Here is a 19,944-nt window from a genome sequence, read left to right on the forward strand (position 1 = left end):
CTACGAAATGGCGTTCCTGTCCTTATCAATTACCCTCAAATCTTATCACAACTGTTTTTCATTTTTTTTTGTTCTTTTTTAAATACGAACAAGTAAGCACATGCTACGTTTTTTCACAAGAAAACCATGCTTCTGGACAGAAACAATTTGAGACAACAAACCAGACCATAATTTTATAGACATCTTACATAACTACATCAATGTTCCACTGTTAACAAAATTCATGCTCAATGTAACATAAAGTACAAATCTTAACACAACAACATGCTGTTCTCTGACCTCTTACTTCTGAACAAATTCATGCATGCATTACTCTGGAATTACAAATTACAAACAAAACAGAGAAAAAGATGAAGGCACAACAGACAGGTTTGAGTCTATGAAATCATGTACAGTGTATAATTCTCATACTTATTATTTTCCATTTAAAAGTGACGAAATTGGAATTTGTAAAAATATGGTAAAGCAACCGATATGTAATGAAAACTAAAGTCGACGGCAATTCGGAAGACGGTAGTCTGCTAGCGTTTGCATCGAGAGAGACAGATAGAGAGAGCAAGGCAGCGTACAACATTGCCACATCGTACTTCACGCACGTGCAATACAAATAGCGCAGGAGAGAATTTAAATTATCGAAAGACAATAATGACCTTAGCCGTTGATTACTGTAAGCATAACACCAAACAAACCCTCTTTCCTGCACTCTTCTCAATCCCACACCACATGCTTCTGAAGTCGTTTCTTGCATGTTGGCAATGTTGCAGCCAGTATCAAGATGGCCGGCAGCGTTCTGCTCGTCAACGTTTTTAAAATAATTATACACCTTAAACACTATTTTTCGCGCCTGCCTGTGCAATACTTGTCTTTTTACAGTCTCTTCTTCCATTTATTTATCTTACACACACACACAGAGTAAATGTTGGTTTTGTGTTCGCGTAGGCTTCCGCGGCTGGTGTACATGGTGTGTGGATAAGCTTCGGGGCTTCTACCGCGTTGTCTTGGTGTTGGTGGCTGACGTTTCGACCGCTGTGTTGTGGTCATCCTCAGAGCGGTTGGATAAGGAAATAGTCTGCGAGCTCGTATATATATATATATATACAGGGTGTTTCAAAAATACGGGGCATAATTTCAGATATGTATTTCCCACATGTAGACAATCAAAATAGTTCATTACAACATGTGTCCGGAAATGCTTCATTTCCGAGTTATGGCCTTCACAACATTGAAATTCACCAGAACGTTTTTCTTTCCGCAGGTCGTTGTCATTACAGAAGATGTTCAAAATGTCCTGCTTGAATACAGACCTCACATCGATGTTTCATTGACCTGCGAACACGATCCCAAACTCCAGGAGTATTGCATATGTCCTCAGAACATGCCACAATTCGATTCCGAAGGGATTCCAAATCAGGCACCGGAGACGAATAAACCAATGATTTCAAATGGCCCCACAAGTAGAAATCGAGAGGGTTCAGATCAGGTGAGCATGGAGGCCAAGTAATTGGGCCATCTCTACCTATCCATCGATCAGGAAACCTTTGATCCAAGTACCGGCGAGCCGTACGACTGAAGTGTGCAGGAGCGCCATCATGCAAGAAGTGAATGTGTTGACGATTGATCAGTGGAGTGTCTTCTAAAACATGAGGTATGGTTCCGGTGAACATCAATGTTGTGAAGGCCATAACTCGGAAATAAAGCATTTCCGGACACATGTTGTAATGAACTATGTGGGAAATTCATACCTGAAATTATGCCCCGTATTTTTGAAACACCCTGTATATATATATATATATATATATATATATATATATATATATATATATAGTAGTCTCGATGGGGGGAGTACTTTCGGTGATAAGTCGTAGGTTCTCCTTCTGGTATCTGATTGGTCCTTCGTTGTCCAATCCGGTTGAGGTCTTTATGGAGGGGAGTATTCATATTAAATACTGGCCCTCGTAAGGTCCGAAAGAGTGACCTTGATACCGTGCCTGATGTCCGGATGAAGGGGGGGGGGGACGCCGCGTACATGTGGAGACCTGGTTTCTCGTTCCTAAGTATGATTTTGGAATAAACTTCCCCATGAGTTGCTGAGGTGTAACCCCTCGTCCTTGTTCTTTGTAATTTTGTTTGGGATGTTGGACAGAGAGAACAAGAGAGAGAGAGAGAGAAATTCGGAGAGAAAGAGAGAGAAGAAGATGTTTAGTGGTATCCATAACCTAGACATTTTATACCACACATTAAAAACAGCAAACAACATTAAGTACAGTGTAAGCCTTAACAAATATACCGGTCCTGAATTTTTTCTATACAATTGGAATTCACACCTATCTGCACGAAATTCGAACAATGAACACCAAATCCGAAGTCAATATGTTGATTAGAAGTCTTTACTGAAAAAATAAAATAAAGTGGTTCATGTCAAAACCATTAAAAAAATTATATCATCACATTTTTGCAAAATCTAACTCTTTTCATAGCAGCACATATTACTACTGAAGTAATAGAACTTTTTTTTTATTACAGGAAATAAATTCTTGGCTAAATCAATGGCTGGTTACAAAAAGAAGGTAATTTTATGCAAATCCTATATAGAAAATGGAAGTTCCGAACAGGATGTAAATTTTTCCCTGCAATATCCACCACAATAGAGGTTAACAATATAATATTTTGACCATTCAACCAAACTACAAACCCCAATGCCCATTTAATGGAACTCCAAAACCAACATGGGCATGAAGAAGGAAAAAAAAAAAAACCTTTCCCTCTTAGTGTAAACCAATCACACAACCACCTCCACTCACCATATTAACTTTGTTACCTAATAATACGTACCCTGTATTATTTATTTCTTTCTATGAGGATTTAAATTGGAATTACAAATTCATCTTAATTCCAATTGAAATCATACAGAGTTTATAGTCTTATATTGCATAATAACATCAATATGATTGTTGAAGCAAACAATCTCGCCATTTTATTATTGTCAGTGTTGAACAAAACATGGCAGGCACATATTACAGCATTCTGTATATCAAATTATAAATTTTTAACTTAATTTCTAAGGATATATTTTTACTGATATTTTGTTATACAACTATGCATTTAATTGTTGTTTTTATAAAATTTTAATCATACATTGATCTACAATACGTAACCTCAAAATAAAACTTCGTTGTCTACCATTTTGTAAAACATCGTTGTCCACCATTTTGTAAAACTTCGTTTTTCACCATTTTGTTAATTCTATATCGTAGAATTTTCGTAAGCAAAATGTAACTACTTATTTTTCAATTATGTATCAGTATCCAAAGCAAAGATATGTCACAATTTTATAATAAAATTTGCATATCTTGTGATTTCTAAATGTGCCATTATAAAATGGAGAGATATTTAGATTTGGGATGAATGGCTTTGGAAAATGATTTAGGAAACGATCTATGCATAATTTTTATTCTATTTCTTTTAAGAGTAATGATTCTTAAAGAAAATTTTCTTCAAATGGAATGAGAAATATGTTTTGACTCATTGTCACTTTTGTCTCTTATTCAAAACCGAACAATAAAAGTCTGGCATAACTGTCTCTATTTTGATGTAAATTAAGCTGTTTTTAATGCTGAAGAATAGAGTGTGTATACTCTAACCTTCAAGTCAGAAGAATAAAGGAACACGATGGTATATACACTGATCATGCTTTCAACAACTCAAGTAAAATAAGAAATCATAAAGAAAATAAGAAAATACAGATTATGTGGAAGGATCAAACCAGTACGTACTTTCTGAATCAGCTTGTGATCGTGTTACACTAATTATAGATTCTATTGAGTTGGCTCGAATCATACTGGATGCTATTATTTCCCGGTTCGGTTTCACTAGAAACAGATGAAGACAACATCATACAATGCACTTCACAAATTACAGTATTTTCATCCAAGGAGATATTATTACTGTTAATAACATTAAATCAGGCTTGTGCATAACAATATTAGTAAAACAGTGTTAGTTGATATTATGTTATAGTTACTGTTATTACAAACACGTCTTCACCAGTGCCAATAAATATACAAAATTCAATAAAAGGGAAAGTATACAGTGGAATTTTAAAATGCGTACAGTATTTAATTCAGCTAGACATTGTGTCTATTGGAGAAAATATGGGAGTATAAGGGCCCAGTACATCAGTTACTGATACTTACTTACTTACTTACTTACAAATGGCATTTAAGGAACCCGAAGGTTCATTGCCGCCCTCACATAAGCCCGCCATCGGTCCCTATCCTGTGCAAGATTAATCCAGTCTCTATCATCACACCCCACCTCCCTCAAATCCATTTTAATATTATCCTCCCATCTACGTCTCGGCCTCCCTAAAGATCTTTTTCCCTCCGGTCTCCCAACTAACACTCTATATGCATTTCTGGATTCGCCCATACGTGCTACATGCCCTGCCCATCTCAAACGTCTGGATTTTAAGTTCCTAATTATGTCAGGTGAAGAATACAATGCGTGCAGTTCTGTGTTGTGTAACTTTCTCCATTCTCCTGTAACTTCATCCCGCTTAGCCCCAAATATTTTAATACTTACTTACTTACTTACAAATGGCTTTTAAGGAACCCGAAGGTTCATTGTCGCCCTCACATAAGCCCGCCATCGGTCCCTATCCTGTGCAAGATTAAGCCAGTCTCTATCATCATATCCCACCTCCCTCAAATCCATTTTAATATTATCCTCCCATCTACGTCTCGGCCTCCCTAAAGGTCTTTTTCCCTCCGGTCTCCCAACTAACACTCTATATGCATTTCTGGATTCGCCCATACGTGCTACATGCCCTGCCCATCTCAAACGTCTGGATTTCAAGTTCCTAATTATGTCAGGTGAAGAATACAATGCGTGCAGTTCTGTGTTGTGTAACTTTCTCCATTCTCCTGTAACTTCATCCCGACATCAGTTACTCATAGATTTCAAAAAGGCGTATGTCTCAGTTAAGAGAGATGAATTTCGTATTTCAAGAAACTAATTTGATTAATTAAAAGTGTCTCAGTGAAACGTACAGCAGAGTCCATATAACACGCTAGAAATACCACTCCACACACCATCTCTTTGTTCTTCATCTTTCGCTGTTGCTACTTCTCGTCACTGGAATTCTCTGCCGCCTGAAGTCAAGGGCTGCCGAACTTTAATTTCTTTTAAATGTAAATTAGAAAAATATCTTATGATGAGTTGGCAAATATTTAATGCAATGTATTCCACTGTATTTATTTTTATTGCTTGTTTCTTATTTTTCTTGCATAATCATGTAAATTGTGTTTATTTATCACTTAACGCCAAATATGTATCCTACTGCGTTTTCTTTTTTTTATTATTAATCTATTTTTTGTGTACATTTTATTCAATTGTCAGTTTCTGGTTTAATTATGTGAATTCTACTTAATTGTAATCTAATACTAATATGTATACTAATGTGTTTATTTTTATTTTTACTGTGTACATTTTTTATTGAATTATCGGCTTCTGTTTTTGTGTGATTCATATTTGATTCTAACAACATTAATATGTATTCCAGTATATTTATTTTTATTTTATGAAGTAAATTTTATGTAACTACCTATTTTGATCTCATTATGTACCTAAATTGTATCAGTATGTAATTACATAATTCCGATCCAGTTGTTGTTCAACTATGTAAGCAAGTTTTAATCCTGGTTGAGTGTAAGAGAAGCCCTTACCTCATAAAGTCATTATTATTATTATTATTATTATTATTATTATTATTATTATTATTATTATTATTATTATTATTATTATTATTATTATATAAGCCAGTTCTTATCTGATGCTTTTCCAATTCACTGCAGGCTAAAGCAAGAAGATGCACTATCGCTTTTACTTTTTAACTTCGCTCTAGAATATGCCATTAGGAAAGTTCAGGATAACAGAGAGGGTTTGGAATTGAACGGGTTACATCAGCTGCTTGTCTATGCGGATGACGTGAAAATGTTAGGAGAAAATCCACAAACGATTAGGGAAAACATGGGAATTTTACTTGAAGCAAGTAAAGAGATAGGTTTGGAAGTAAATCCCGAAATATTTTAAAAAATTAGTCACAGCTTTGCTACTAGTAAATATTTACGAAATGGTTAGAAAATTTGAATTTATCTTGTTCCTTATTTAGTAACTAATTAGTAATTTTGGTTAATTTGTGTTAATTTTCAAAATGGTCCCCTTTTTGAAATACAATCTGGTGATAGTTTAAGCAAATCTGGTCGCACATTTCAGAAAGCACAAAATGTGGTAACAGTAATTATACCGTTTTACATTCTTGCCAATTCTCAGCTCATGTTTTATCTGAAACATAATATAATTCTGAAACCATTCAAAACGCAAGAATGAGCTGAAAATTAAATATTACAACAAATCCATGTCTTCATGATTTATATACAATGTGATAATTTCAAGGAAAAAAATTGTTCCAGGGCCGGGTATGTATCCCGGGTTCTTTGGCTAAGTGCACCAACATTCTACCAACTGAGCTACCCAGGAACTATACCAGACTCCAGCTCAATTTTTCCCCTTATATCCACATACCTCAAGTGGGTTGACAGAATGCCAGAGCCCAGCATTGAGTGCACAGTGAGACGGTTCCTCGTATAGGATAAGGAGGTTTTTATCAGATTAGTATTTCGTGTTAATATTCTTATATGGATAGTAAGTGTGGGGCGTGTAAGAAAGGTCCAGAATGTGAGGCGGAAGTAACAGGTGGGCAGGAAGGCCGAAGCGACGCTACGCAGACAGGAAACATGTGTCCAGGCGTGGAGTTGACCGATGAGGGAATGCGTGGACTTTGCCTGCGGGTGGTCAGCAAGATGACTCCAAGCCAGGTTCGAAAAAGAGGTGATCTGGTATATGTCAGAGAATTGTCAGAACACCGGAAGTAGGAGAGAATATAGTAACGAACAATTTTTGAAGAGCGCGTCTTAAGTGATGTAAGAGTAATTATGGCCAATCAGGATGTATAATAGAGACACGTGATTTATAGATAGGAGGGCGAAATTGTATGTTTGGTGGTTGAAAGTAGAGGGTAGATTTGAAGGCAGGCAGAAGGCAGAGAGCGTGCGGAGAGGACGCACTCCACATATTCTCGGCGAACCTAACTCGGAAGGATAACAATTTACGGACTTAGAATTTTTTAGTGGGTTTAGTAAGAAGTCGTGTGTTATATCATTATTATAAGTCTGAATTCTTTTCTCATCATCATTATTACATTAGGAATAAATTGTCATCACGTTATCAACTCTCCGTTATATTACCGGCGTTTTTAGTACAAAACATATAATTACGTGAATCCAGAAGTTAGTCGATCAACTTGTCATTAAGAGAGTAGCATATTATACACTTGGACGCGCATTTCTGCTAATCTGAAACGAACACTTAATAATAATAATAAACGTTCTCATAGTTCTTACCAACAACTTCTGGTGTGCGCCTACATCATTTCAACCTACGAGCACGTCTCCCAAACCAGAGACCTGCATCAGAGCGAGCGCGGGATATCGTTATTAGTCCAGGAAGGCACTGACGCAATGAATAGCGATCATCTACGAATATTTCCGATAAATCACGAAGTAAGGCAACACACCGAGCGATCGGGTCTGAGGACGAGCGCTCGGTGTTCATGAGTGCTCCTCCGGTAGCAGTAAGCAGTAGGTGAATTGTAGGCTTGTCTAATCAGTACGTTTCATCAAAACGAATGTTGAAGATGATTCAATAGTATCGACGTCGATCTCAAGCAGAGGCTCGGACACCGCCTCTGTTGATGGTAAAAGATTACAAGACACGATGTCGAAAGTATATACCGAAAATAAAGTTAAATCAGCAGAGTCAGAGTAGTGGAAAAAAGGGAAAGCAGTTACTAGCTCTGCTTGGACTAAATTCGGAGAAGTAAGGGATAAGAATACCTTAAAGTACATAGGATTGTCCACACCAGGTGGCCCGGGTTCGAATCCTGGTCGGGGCAAGTTACCTGGTAGACGTTTTTTCCGGGGTTTTCCCTCAACCCAATACGAGCAAATGCTGGGTAACTTTCGGTGCTGGACCCCGGACTCATTTCACTGGCATTATCACCTTCATTTCATTCAGACGCTAAATAACCTAAGCGTCGTAAAATAACCTACTAAAATAAAAAATAAAAATATTCCCAAGTTAGTATGAGTAAAGTTCATACTACGTCCGAGATGAAACAAAATATATCACTACTAATGTATTATTTGCAATTTCATACATCGATAGACATTTTTAGTTATCACGTATTAAATTGTAATTTGTCTGTTTTATATACGTTTTATAGTAATATAACCAAAAATTTCATTTGCATTTACAGTAATTATCACGATTAATTGTTAAACTAAGTAGGAATGAAATATATTTATACAGAAACTCATTTCAGGCTATTTCAATCTAAACAAAGAAAAATGTGTAATTAATTAAATTTCCACTAAATATATATAATTGTTGAGAACAATCGAATGATTTCTATAATGATTATTCCATTGTAGGATGAAATCATTCGAATGCTTGAATGAATTGTTCAATAAAATTTCAGTATGTTCATTACTCATTCTATACGTAGGCCTATAGTCTGAGAGCAGCGCTCTTTTTTCTTATCGCCATGTAGGTCAGGTATTTAATTTAATGAAGATCAGGGTCAGATTCTGGGGCTGTTAGAAGAGTCAGTACGCAACACCCACACAGAACATTCAAAGCTTATCATTCTATTGTTGCGTCATATGATTCTGAACTCGAAGCTCTTATCATTATCATAAAATGGAACATATTCTGTTATGCGAGTACATATTTTGTATAACTTCATACGGCTTGTTGTGGTGGTAAGCAAAGTTAATGAATAATCGAGTGATATTGTGAATATTTCTATTATTTCGAATGGTTTTGATAATCAAATAATTCGAATGAATGCATTCAATTTTTACCAATACTGCACTACATAGTACTGTAGCATACTGCTTCGCATACAGTCATTGAAGCGAGCGCTCGTTCTGACAGGGGAGCGATCCCCCGGGCGATCTCGAGCGAGCGGAGGCCAAACCCGAGCTCGAGCGATTACACACGAAGAGCATTCGGTAAAACCGATCTCAGATATCGTTAAGCATCGCTCTCTTGCAGGTCTCTGTCCCAAACCCCATGTCCCGACCGTTTTCCAGCTGACCTGGGAAGTCTCATACTCTACCAGAGTAATCTCAAGGAGGCTGGCGCCCAAATTAATTAGTGTACATCTTTAATTATTTACATCAACGTGCCTCCTTGAGCTACTTTCCATATACGACGGAGCTGGCAGCCGAGGGCAAGGAAAGGCGTCGTGGGCAACAACGACGACGACCGACGACCACCGAGAACCGTCGCAACAGTTATTGTGTGACTTAAATTTGCGGTTTTCTGGGCTTTGGCATTTTGTCAACCCACTTGAGATATGTAGATATAAGGGGAAAATTCAGCTGGGATGTGATATAGTTCTCAGTTGGTAGAGCGTTGGCACGCTCAGCCAAAGTTCCCAGGTTCGATACCCTGCCCTGAAACAATTTTTCCCTTGAAATTATTCAGGGAGCTATACCTGAAAAATCAGATTTGTATAACGTGATAAATTTATTGACATTTATTTAATTCACAGTTTGAGTGTTACATCTGGTCATCACACTTCTCAGCTACAACAAAATGTTGTACTAAATGCTGAAATTATGGAATTATCAGAGATTGTTTCAAGTCTCCCATCAGTTTAAACTTGATCTTGATGTAACAAATGTGACTAATGAAAATTTCAGTTTAACAGGATATACCACAGGGTTTTAAGAGTTTTGTGTCTCAGATTTATGACAGATAAGCAAACCCTGTATATGATTATGTCTCGTGACGAGAATATTTTACGAAATAGAAATATAAAAATTGGAAATTTATCCTTTGAAGAGGTGGAAAAATTCAAATACCTGGGAGCAACAGTAACAAATATAAACGATACTCTGGAGGAAATTAAACACAGAATAAATATGGGAAATGCCTGTTATTATTCGGTTGAGAAGCTTTTGTCATCCAGTCTGCTGTCAAACAATCTTAAAGTTAGAATTTATAAAATAGTTATATTACCGGTTGTTCTGTATGGTTGTGAAACTTGGACTCTTGCTTTGAGAGAGGAACATAGGTTAAGGGTGTTTGAGAATAAGGTGCTTAGGAAAATATTTGGGGCTAGTAGGGATGAAGTTACAGGAGAATGGAGAAAGTTACACAACACAGAACTGCACGCATTGTATTCTTCAACTGACATAATTAGGAACATTAAATCCAGACGTTTGAGATGGGCAGGGCATGTAGCATGTATGGGCGAATCCAGAAATGCATATAGAGTGTTAGTTGGGAGGCCGGAGGGAAAAAGACCTTTGAGGAAACCGAGACGTAGATGGGAAGATAATATTAAAATGGATTTGACGGAGGTGGGATATGATGGTAGAGACTGGATTGATCTTGCTCAGGATAGGGACCAATGGCGGGCTTATGTGAGGGCGGCAATGAACCTTCGGGTTCCTTAAAAGTCAGTAAGTAAGTAAGCAAACCCTGTCTCTAACAGAGGGCTCCAAGTTAAAACTGTCAGCCATTTCTTGCCCATGTCAAATTTTGATAATGAATAGCCTCTGCACTTGAAAGATTATTATTATTATTATTATTATTATTATTATTATTATTATTACTACTATTATTATTATCAATTATTATCATCTTGTCTTTGCATTATTCATCCAAGCATCCCCATCTATGAATGACATGCCAAAGATGTAGTTCTTTTTGCCATTTTGGGCATCGTGAGTGGCAAACTACATGGCATCGCATGAAGATTATGATGTTTACTGTGGAGCAATGGTCTAATGCCGGTAGGGGAAACGGGAGTGACCTGCAACCTGTGGAAACCTACCACTATATCTGGACTACTTTTTCGATATTAATGATGCTAAAAACATGCATTTCAGCAAAAATAAATTTTTGGCAGCATAAGAACATTTTCTGAAACAGGAAAGTAAAATTTTTTTCGGTCGTGGTTCTAAGTAATGTAAAAAAATAAGTATCTAAAGACGAAGATTTTCCTTCCACCAAAATACACATAACACTAATACATTCAGTGAATGAGATACATAACACATACTTTGGTGAGAGAACTTTGAAGCAATAATCAAACACATACTGCAGACTTACAACAACAAAAATTACAAAATATGTCATATACACTAAAATGCAACTATAATGAAAACATGGTCTAATGGTCGACAGTAGAATTTTGACCATGCCAGAAACGTGTGTTCAAAATGTATCAAGTCCAAATGCAATTCACAATGAACAAAGACTGTGTTAGGGCAGAATTTTTCGAAATACAAAGTGTCTCAAATAAGTGATGTTTTCTAAATATAATCGTCATTTGTTTACCGCACAGTCAACTGAAAATGGCGGCTGCATTCAAATGTTTTGGTGAAGCTAACATTAATGAAATAGAATTTTAGTAAGTGAATATTTTATTGTATTAGAGTACTTTGTTACTTCTAATCTTTATATACTTTCTTCTAATCGTGTAATAGTCAATTAAATCCCACTCGAGTTTTGATATTCTCTAGATAAATCTCTAGTGAGATTACTATTGATAAAATAGCCTTCAAACGTTGATATTTGATATAAAATGTGAAGATATTTAATTAGTTTCAGTTTATTCCTACAGAAAAAAATTGGCATTTAATCTAAAATCCGAGGTCTATTTATTACTTCCATGTAATAATGAATGAAATAACATTAATATAATAAAATTTCGTTACAGAGAAATAATATCATATTGGATTAAATAGAAATAAATTTGTTAAATGGATTGAACCTATTGAAATCACTTCACTGTATTGTATTCTATTCATCTTTACGAGGGAAATAACGTTCACTACTGTAGAAGAATACGTGTGACATTTAAAAAAATATCAATTACTTTTAAAATATGACAATGAAATAAATAAAATATGAACAACACTTACAAAGAAAGCATGCTACTTCAAGACATGCACAGAACTAGAAAACACGAGTTACTGAATTTCACATTTTCTCCAGACTTACCACCATCTTTGGCCCCCAGCTCCGCCCTCTTTTGGTCATTCAGCTGCTGCTGCTGCATCTGCATGTGGCGTTGTCGCTCACGCTCTTCCCTGCAACAAAAATGTTTCACATTATTGCTAACATTAGACAATGTCTGTCTTAGTACTTAGACTTCATTTAGAAAAATCATTAGACCAATCATTTCTAGCTTTTACATATTGGCGTATGGTTTCATTTTTCATTTGGGGAGTTCTATACAAGATACACGTGACGTCATCAATATGATAGACCAGTGATGTCAAGGCAAGCTCATTTTTCTGACCTTGACGTCGTGCATGGGCAGCAAGCGCTAAGTATGGAAAGAGGAAGGGTTGTGTATATGAATAAGCAATCTGTTGGATTAAGAAAACAGTGGTGCACAAACTTCAAACGGAACGTCAAATTTTATGTCGTTATTTTTATATGGCTTCTTTCTGTTTAATATGATCTATATTGTCTGTAAAACAAAAGTACTAACACTGATTTCTTAATATTACACTTGTGTTTTAAATCTTAATAACATAATAGAGAGTTAAGAAGGAATATTCACTTAAATTCCATAGTAGTATAATATTATACTGTATTAAGTGGATGAAACACATCATTCATAAAGAAAGTGATATTCCAAAGAAAGAGATTGAGTATGACATGATAAGTTGGAATTTATATTGATGGTATCTTTACTACTTCATATGAATTGTATAGCTTAACGAAAATAAGTTTGTAAATTGAACTATTTTGATTGTATATGTTTGTATAGTTTGGCTGATGAATTGTATATGTTCTTAAAATGATTACTAGTCTGTGTAGCTCTACTGATGAATTGTATATAGACCTACTGTAAATTGAATGGTAGTCTGTATAGCTCAACTGATGAATTGTTTATGATTATAAATTGAATTAATCTACTTGATATTAATTGCACAAATTTGTATAGCTTAATGAAAGTATGCTACTTTGTATTGTATATATTTGTATAGTTTTGGCCGATGAATTGTATATGCATTAAATTGAATAGTAATCTATATAGCTCTATTGATAAATTGTTTGTGTTTGTAATTTGAAGTAGTTTGCATGATATGTATTATCAATTTCTGTATATCACAACTGGTTGAATTGTTTATGCCTTAAATTTAATTCAATTGTTTTGTATTATAATATAGCTCAACTTATGAATGATCGTTTGCGTTTGTAAATTTAATAATCTGACTGGCTATGTATTGTATACTTTTAGTAGAGCCATCGATGTAGCTCAGTCGGCAGACTCGCTGGGCTGCTGATCCGGAGCTGCGTTCGGGCTTGGGTTGGATCCCCCTTTGGACTTTGGTTTCTTCGGAGGTTTTCCCCAGCCGTGGGACTGAAGCCGGATGGTCTATGGCGAGTCCTTGGCATCAACCCCTTTGATTTGATTACCCCCTTTGATTTGATTACCTGGTTGGGTTTTTCCGAGGTTTCCCCCACCGAAAAGGCAAATGCCGGGTAATATTTTGGCGAATCCTCGGACCTCATCTCATCTCACTACATCTCGCCAAAATATTGTAAAAAAATTGTACAAAATTGTAAAAATTGTAGAAAATTACTAAATTGTAAAACTATAAAAATTTGTAAAAATTGTAATTGTAATATTGTAAAAAGTTGACATGTTCCACATCTTAAAGCTTCATTCCTCATGTAAGATCTATGGAATAAAATAAATGAATGAATGAATGAATGAGCCTTACAAAAGTAATCAATAAACTAATCAAAACAATATTACAGTACAAAGCAAAGTTACCTAGGTACTGTATCTGTTTTAAGTGTAACTAATATTACATAACAAAACTCTTATCGCATTATGCTTTTAAGGTGATATTTGTGAGCAACTTCCTATCATCAGAATATTAAATTATTTTCTCGAAATCTGCTGAAGCTATAGAGCTGACATTTTTACAACACATGGGCACGTATCTTTTGCTTATGACGTAACAGTAGTTGCTTTGTTAATTCATTTCCTTACAAACAATTTCCATGCGAATATTTTCAAAACTTTCAATACATTATCTTCAGTAATACATATATACGGTATATTAGATTTACGAAAACATTCTGTAAGGCTACTAAATAAATAGGCCTATACCTGAAAATTTCACTTTTCTATACGAAAAGTTGAGAAAATATTTCTTTTGAATAAAAAAATCAAACTTGTGAAAAATGAGCATTAAAATTAAAACTTACATTCTTGTAATGCACTTATACTTCTCAGACAAATCTAAAAATTAACATGGATACAGTTTTAATAAGTTCTCTTCCCTTTATCTATTGAATCAGTGCTGGCCATCCCTGAATATAGCTCGACCAAGCGGCATATATCACCTCTTTCGTCTGTCTCTTTCCTTTCAGCTGTAAAGCGCTCAGGCTCTCCTGGGCTCTAAAGCGCGCGCTTGCTCCTATGGGCATCAGTTGACATGACTGGTATAGGGGAACAACTTTTATGTTGAAAAACTTTAGTTGGATTCCCTAGAGGACATGCAAAACACCAACCTGAGCTTCTTGTTGCGCTGGTAAGTGTCAGTATGTTTGGCATCCAACGTCGCGTGCCTCTTCTCCGACATACTTTGTCTTCCAAACGCATCCCTCGAGAAACCAGCAGCTTCATCCAGTGATAATCTGCGAAGGTAGAACACTCCCTTTATCTTCAACCAGGTTTGAAACCACCAACCTTGTTCCCAATGACAAGCATTCGTCAAGATATCAAGAAAGTATAAGCAAAGTGTTTACTCACTGGCTTGCGTAGGTTATGTCCCCCGTGTGGGTCTCACTGCTCTGATCCGATGCCGTGCCGCCCGCTGAAGGAGGCACCATCGGACCTGGTTCTCCATCTGGCCCTATATCGCGTCCTCGACCCGGAATTCCCTTCTCTGTCAAACCTTTACCCATTCTGTGAAAGAAAAATATCTATCAACCCACTGCCAACGAAAAACAATTAAATTTGACATCAAGGAACATTTAAACACGAAGGAAGATAATTTAATATTCGAAAATGGACACTTATCCAATTATTTGATTTTAAATTAGGTATTTATATGTGGAAAAATGATCTTTGTAGCCAATGAACTGGAGAATAACGTGGTAAATTTACAATTGCAATAAAACAAATCTTGAATGAAAGAAAAAAGTACATTATTTATTGGATAGAAAAAATTAAATAACATGACCAGATACCCCATTTTAAATGGAACGGTCCATGTTCCGTCCCAGTGTCCCGACAGTTATTGTTGGGACATTCTGTGGTGTTCGGGTAAAGGGGTGTAAGTCATTTTTTTGTCCAGGTGGAATTTTGTTCCCCAGATAAACACACAAGTTAAATTATACAAGTGAGTGTGCAAAAATCAAAGAATACAACCAGTTGATGTGTTTTATTTGTGTAGAAAATTATTTGTAATAAGGGTTCCAAGTTTAATTTTCATTTATCTCCGAACTCATTTTTATGACTTATCTCCCTTTACCCAAACACCACAGATATTAGTCTCATTTTGTTGGAAAGTGCAAGAAAAATATCTTGCTAAACAATGTTCCAAAATGGAATGATATATAAAAAATTGATTAAATGGCAATCTTACTCGTGTTAATTGTGTAAGCATGTGCGGCTTACAGCTGTTTCGGTGCTTTTTCACACCATCCTCAGAGCCTACTAGATCTTGGCGTCATCTTGAACTTCGCTGCCTGTTGTGTGGTGCGTTTGATTATTGAAAAGTATTGAAATGTGGTGTCAAATAGTGTGTGTGTTCTGAAATTGATATGTGTGTTGGGAATTTGACTGGGGTGTGTTTTAGTGTGTCTGCATATTTCATATTGTTCTAGTGTGTTTTCTCTATTACAGTATTCAATATATGAAACTATTACAGTATACACTATATATGAAAAAAAAAAAAGGTTTAGTATTTTCAATGAAAATAAAAGTTTTAATATTTTGAATTATTTGAACGTTTTTCTATTACAGTATACACTATATATGAAAAAAAAAAAAGGTTTAGTATTTCGAATGAAAATAAAAGTTTTAATATTTTGAATTATTTGAACGTTTTTCTATTACAGTATACACTATATATGAAAAAAAAAAAAAAAGGTTTAGTATTTTGAATGAAAATAAAAGTTTTCATATTTTGAATTATTTGAACGTTTTTCTATTACAGTATACACTATATGTGAAAAAAAAAAAAAAAGGTTTAGTATTTTGAATGAAAATAAAAGTTTTAATATTTTGAATTATTTGAATGTTTTTCTATTACAGTATACACTATATATGAAAAAAAAAAGGTTTAGTATTTTGAATGAAAATAAAAGTTTTAATATTTTGAATTATTTGAACGTTTTTCTATTACAGTATACACTATATATGAAAAAAAAAAAAAAAGGTTTAGTATTTTGAATGAAAATAAAAGTTTTAATATTTTGAATTATTTGAATGTTTTTCTATTACAGTATACACTATATATGAAAAAAAAAAAAAGTTTAGTATTTTGAATGAAAATAAAAGTTTTAATATTTTGAATTATTTGAACGTTTTTCTATTACAGTATACACTATATATGAAAAAAAAAAAAGTTTTAGTATTTTGAATGAAAATAAAAGTTTTCATATTTTGAATTATTTGAACGTTTTTCTATTACAGTATACACTATATATGAAAAAAAAAAAAAAAAGGTTTAGTATTTTGAATGAAAATAAAAGTTGTAATATTTTGAATTATTTGAACGTTTTTCTATTACAGTATACACTATATATGAAAAAAAAAAAAAAAGTTTAGTATTTCGAATGAAAATAAAAGTTTTAATATTTTGAATTATTTGAACGTTTTTCTATTACAGTATACACTATATATGAAAAAAAAAAAAAAGGTTTAGTATTTTGAATGAAAATAAAAGTTTTCATATTTTGAATTATTTGAACGTTTTTCTATTACAGTACACACTATATATGAAAAAAAAAAAAAAAAAGGTTTAGTATTTTGAATGAAAATAAAAGTTTTAATATTTTGAATTATTTGAACGTTTTTCTATTACACTATACACTATATATGAAAAAAAAAAAGTTTAGTATTTTGAATGAAAATAAAAGTTTTAATATTCTGAATTATTTGAACGTTTTTCTATTACAGTATACACTATATATGAAAAAAAAAAAAAAAAAAAAAAAAGGTTTAGTATTTTGAATGAAAATAAAAGTTTTAATAATTTGAATTATTTGAACGTTTTTCTATTACAGTATACACTATATATGAAAAAAAAAAAAAAGGTTTAGTATTTTTGAATGAAAATAAAAGTTTTAATATTTTGAATTATTTGAACGTTTTTCTGTAAGTTTGTTTTTTTTTTCTTACAAAATGCAGTTTTTTTCAGCTTCTATTACACATAGGACTTTCAAATTTTCAGAGAACGTTGCCACAAGCCTTGTCCTTAATTTAACATGAGATTTTCAATAAATCTAAATTATGAAAATAATTGTGTACTGATATATATTGAAAATTGTAGTTAAAATTTGGACCGGAACAAAAAAAAAATTATATTTAATGTACTATGTACTTTTCCTTCAATTGGCTGTGTTAAATTCAGGTCAGTATATGTAAGAATAACGTGTAAAAAAATCAAGTGCCTACTACTAGCAGTTTCTGAGAAAAGCTGCATGAAAAATAATGATTTTAACATAGCCGAGATAGGACGTACCGGATCCCCTTAAGTAGTTAATAGCAATATTCCATAGTTGTTGTTGACCCTGTATTACAGCAATTTGATTTAGTTTGTGTTGTAGTGAAGTAATAAACACGTCCCACATTTAGGTGGTGTTGCTGCCTACCGGTGGTTGTGAGATGTTGGCAGGTTGTGGGGTGTGTATTCCTCCTCAATCAGCACCATCTCCCCCGAGGGCAGGTTCACCGTGGGACTGGTCAGTTTGTCCACTGCGCCCCCACTAAGCAGCATGGTGGTGTTCCAGGTGTCATGTGTGGCCCTGTAGTAGCTCTCGTTCCTCAGGGGGTTTGAGTTCTGGTTCGATATCTGTCCTGTCAGACGGTCGATCACGGGGTTCCTGGACGAGACAGACTCTGCATTACCTGCAAACACAACAAATTATAAATAAAGTGCTTGCTTACAGGGTCGGATTTATAATTAACTGTAAATGTCACAAAAACCTGTCTTTTTGTCGATGTCCCATAACTCTTTCATGGAGAACATGGGTTGTTTTACGAATTTTTTATTTTTTATTTTATTTTATTTATTTAACCTGGTAGAGAGAAGGCCATGAGGCCTTCTCTTCCCCTCTACCCTCCTCTTTGTGAGATCTATCAATCCCCAGAGGTTGTTGCAGAAGTCCTGAATCACCCTGTATACAGGATACAGGGTGATTCACGAGGATTTACAGTCCGAAGAAATTCTAAGCAAAAAATGTCATATAAACATGGGTCCTATTTTCAATATTTACAGAGTTACTAAGATACATTAAAGGTGATATATTACAGTTATATGAACACTAATAAATACAATAATAGTACATTATGCAACGAGCCTATAATGAAGGTAATTAAGAAGTGAGTATGGATATTTATGAAACGAGTGCAAGCGAGTTTCATAATTTTCATACGAGCTTCTTAATTACCATTATAGGCGAGTTTCATACGACTTTTTATGCTCGACCATATTTCTAAATTGATATTATTAATTTTCTTTGTATCTGACCTTGACCAATGTCCCATATGTTGTGAGATTGATTTTTTCCGAGGAACAGATGTTCACATTGACCTTGCTAGGCCATAAGAACCTACAGAGATAACAATGAAATTAAATTAGACATTGAAAAACGAGATGACAAATTGAATTTATTTGAATATTATTTACAATTAACGCTAATTATTATAGTAACAGAACATAACCTTCTGCGACAGTATTGGATTTCCAGCCTCCGTGACTTTTCGCTGATTCTCTTTCGATTGCATATCCAAGAATAATCGATACTTGCAGTTTTATAACAGTAGAAAGCTGACCTGTCATTGGCTGAACAGTTGTAACCTGAGTCGTCATTGGCTGAAAGACCTGACCTTTAATGAGTAGGTGTACTTTAATGACATGCATTAAAGGTCTGCTACCAGGTGTATAATTACTACATTTCGACATGGTCGAGCATAAAATTATTAAAGAAATTAGTTATAGTCAGACACGTTTCGGAGATGCTTCTCCATCTTCAGTGACTATTTACCACGACGGGTGGTTCAGGTGATCGAACCGCGTTGTTGCTTCGCTTAAAGGAGACTGAAGATGGAGAAGCATCTCCGAAACATGTCTGACTATAACTAATTTCTTTAATAATTTTATTGTATTTATTAGTGTTCATATAACTGTAATATATCACCTTTAATGTATCTTATCAAATCTATGAACACTGTATAATTGACCTAACATGTGTGTTTTATCTTTAAATATTACAGAGTTACGTTTCGTTATTGGGACGCATTGCTGTGAACGCGTGATCTTGGTCAGCGTGCAGTCAGCAGCCAGCGCGAGTGCTACGGAAATCAAAGATATCCGTATGCAGTTACGTAGAGCGACGAGTGCCGTTCACAAGCGTGCGGCCAAGTATACACAAGCGGATAGCGACATTTTTAAAAATGTGTTGTAAACTCTCCGAGACTGTAAATTAGGATGCAAAATTGAACTGCAAATAATTAAGTCAGTGGAAGTGGTGTGATTTGTAATAATTGTTGTGATAAGTGCATAAGAACAATGTAATATTCTAGTTGAAAATAGAAAAAGATGTCTG

General features: G+C 34.6%; 1 protein-coding gene across 11 annotated transcripts in view; it reads right to left on the reverse strand.

Annotated features, from left to right (window-relative positions):
• Positions 1-19,944, reverse strand: part of LOC138700988 (partitioning defective 3 homolog) — a 467,315-nt gene that overhangs the window by 40,690 nt on the left and 406,681 nt on the right. For 9 of the 11 annotated variants that reach the window (XM_069827453.1, XM_069827458.1, XM_069827452.1 and 6 more), the window contains 5 exons: positions 17,989-18,244; positions 14,918-15,073; positions 14,677-14,802; positions 12,139-12,227; positions 3,774-3,869 (listed from right to left, as the gene is read on the reverse strand). In XM_069827453.1, the coding sequence (XP_069683554.1) occupies positions 3,774-3,869; positions 12,139-12,227; positions 14,677-14,802; positions 14,918-15,073; positions 17,989-18,244 (723 nt within the window). The remainder of the gene's footprint in view (positions 1-3,773; positions 3,870-12,138; positions 12,228-14,676; positions 14,803-14,917; positions 15,074-17,988; positions 18,245-19,944) is intronic. The other 2 variants (XM_069827457.1, XM_069827456.1) reach the window with 1 other exon arrangement.

This window comes from Periplaneta americana, chromosome 6 (genome assembly GCF_040183065.1).
Source record: "Periplaneta americana isolate PAMFEO1 chromosome 6, P.americana_PAMFEO1_priV1, whole genome shotgun sequence".
NCBI classification, from domain to species: domain Eukaryota; kingdom Metazoa; phylum Arthropoda; class Insecta; order Blattodea; family Blattidae; genus Periplaneta; species Periplaneta americana.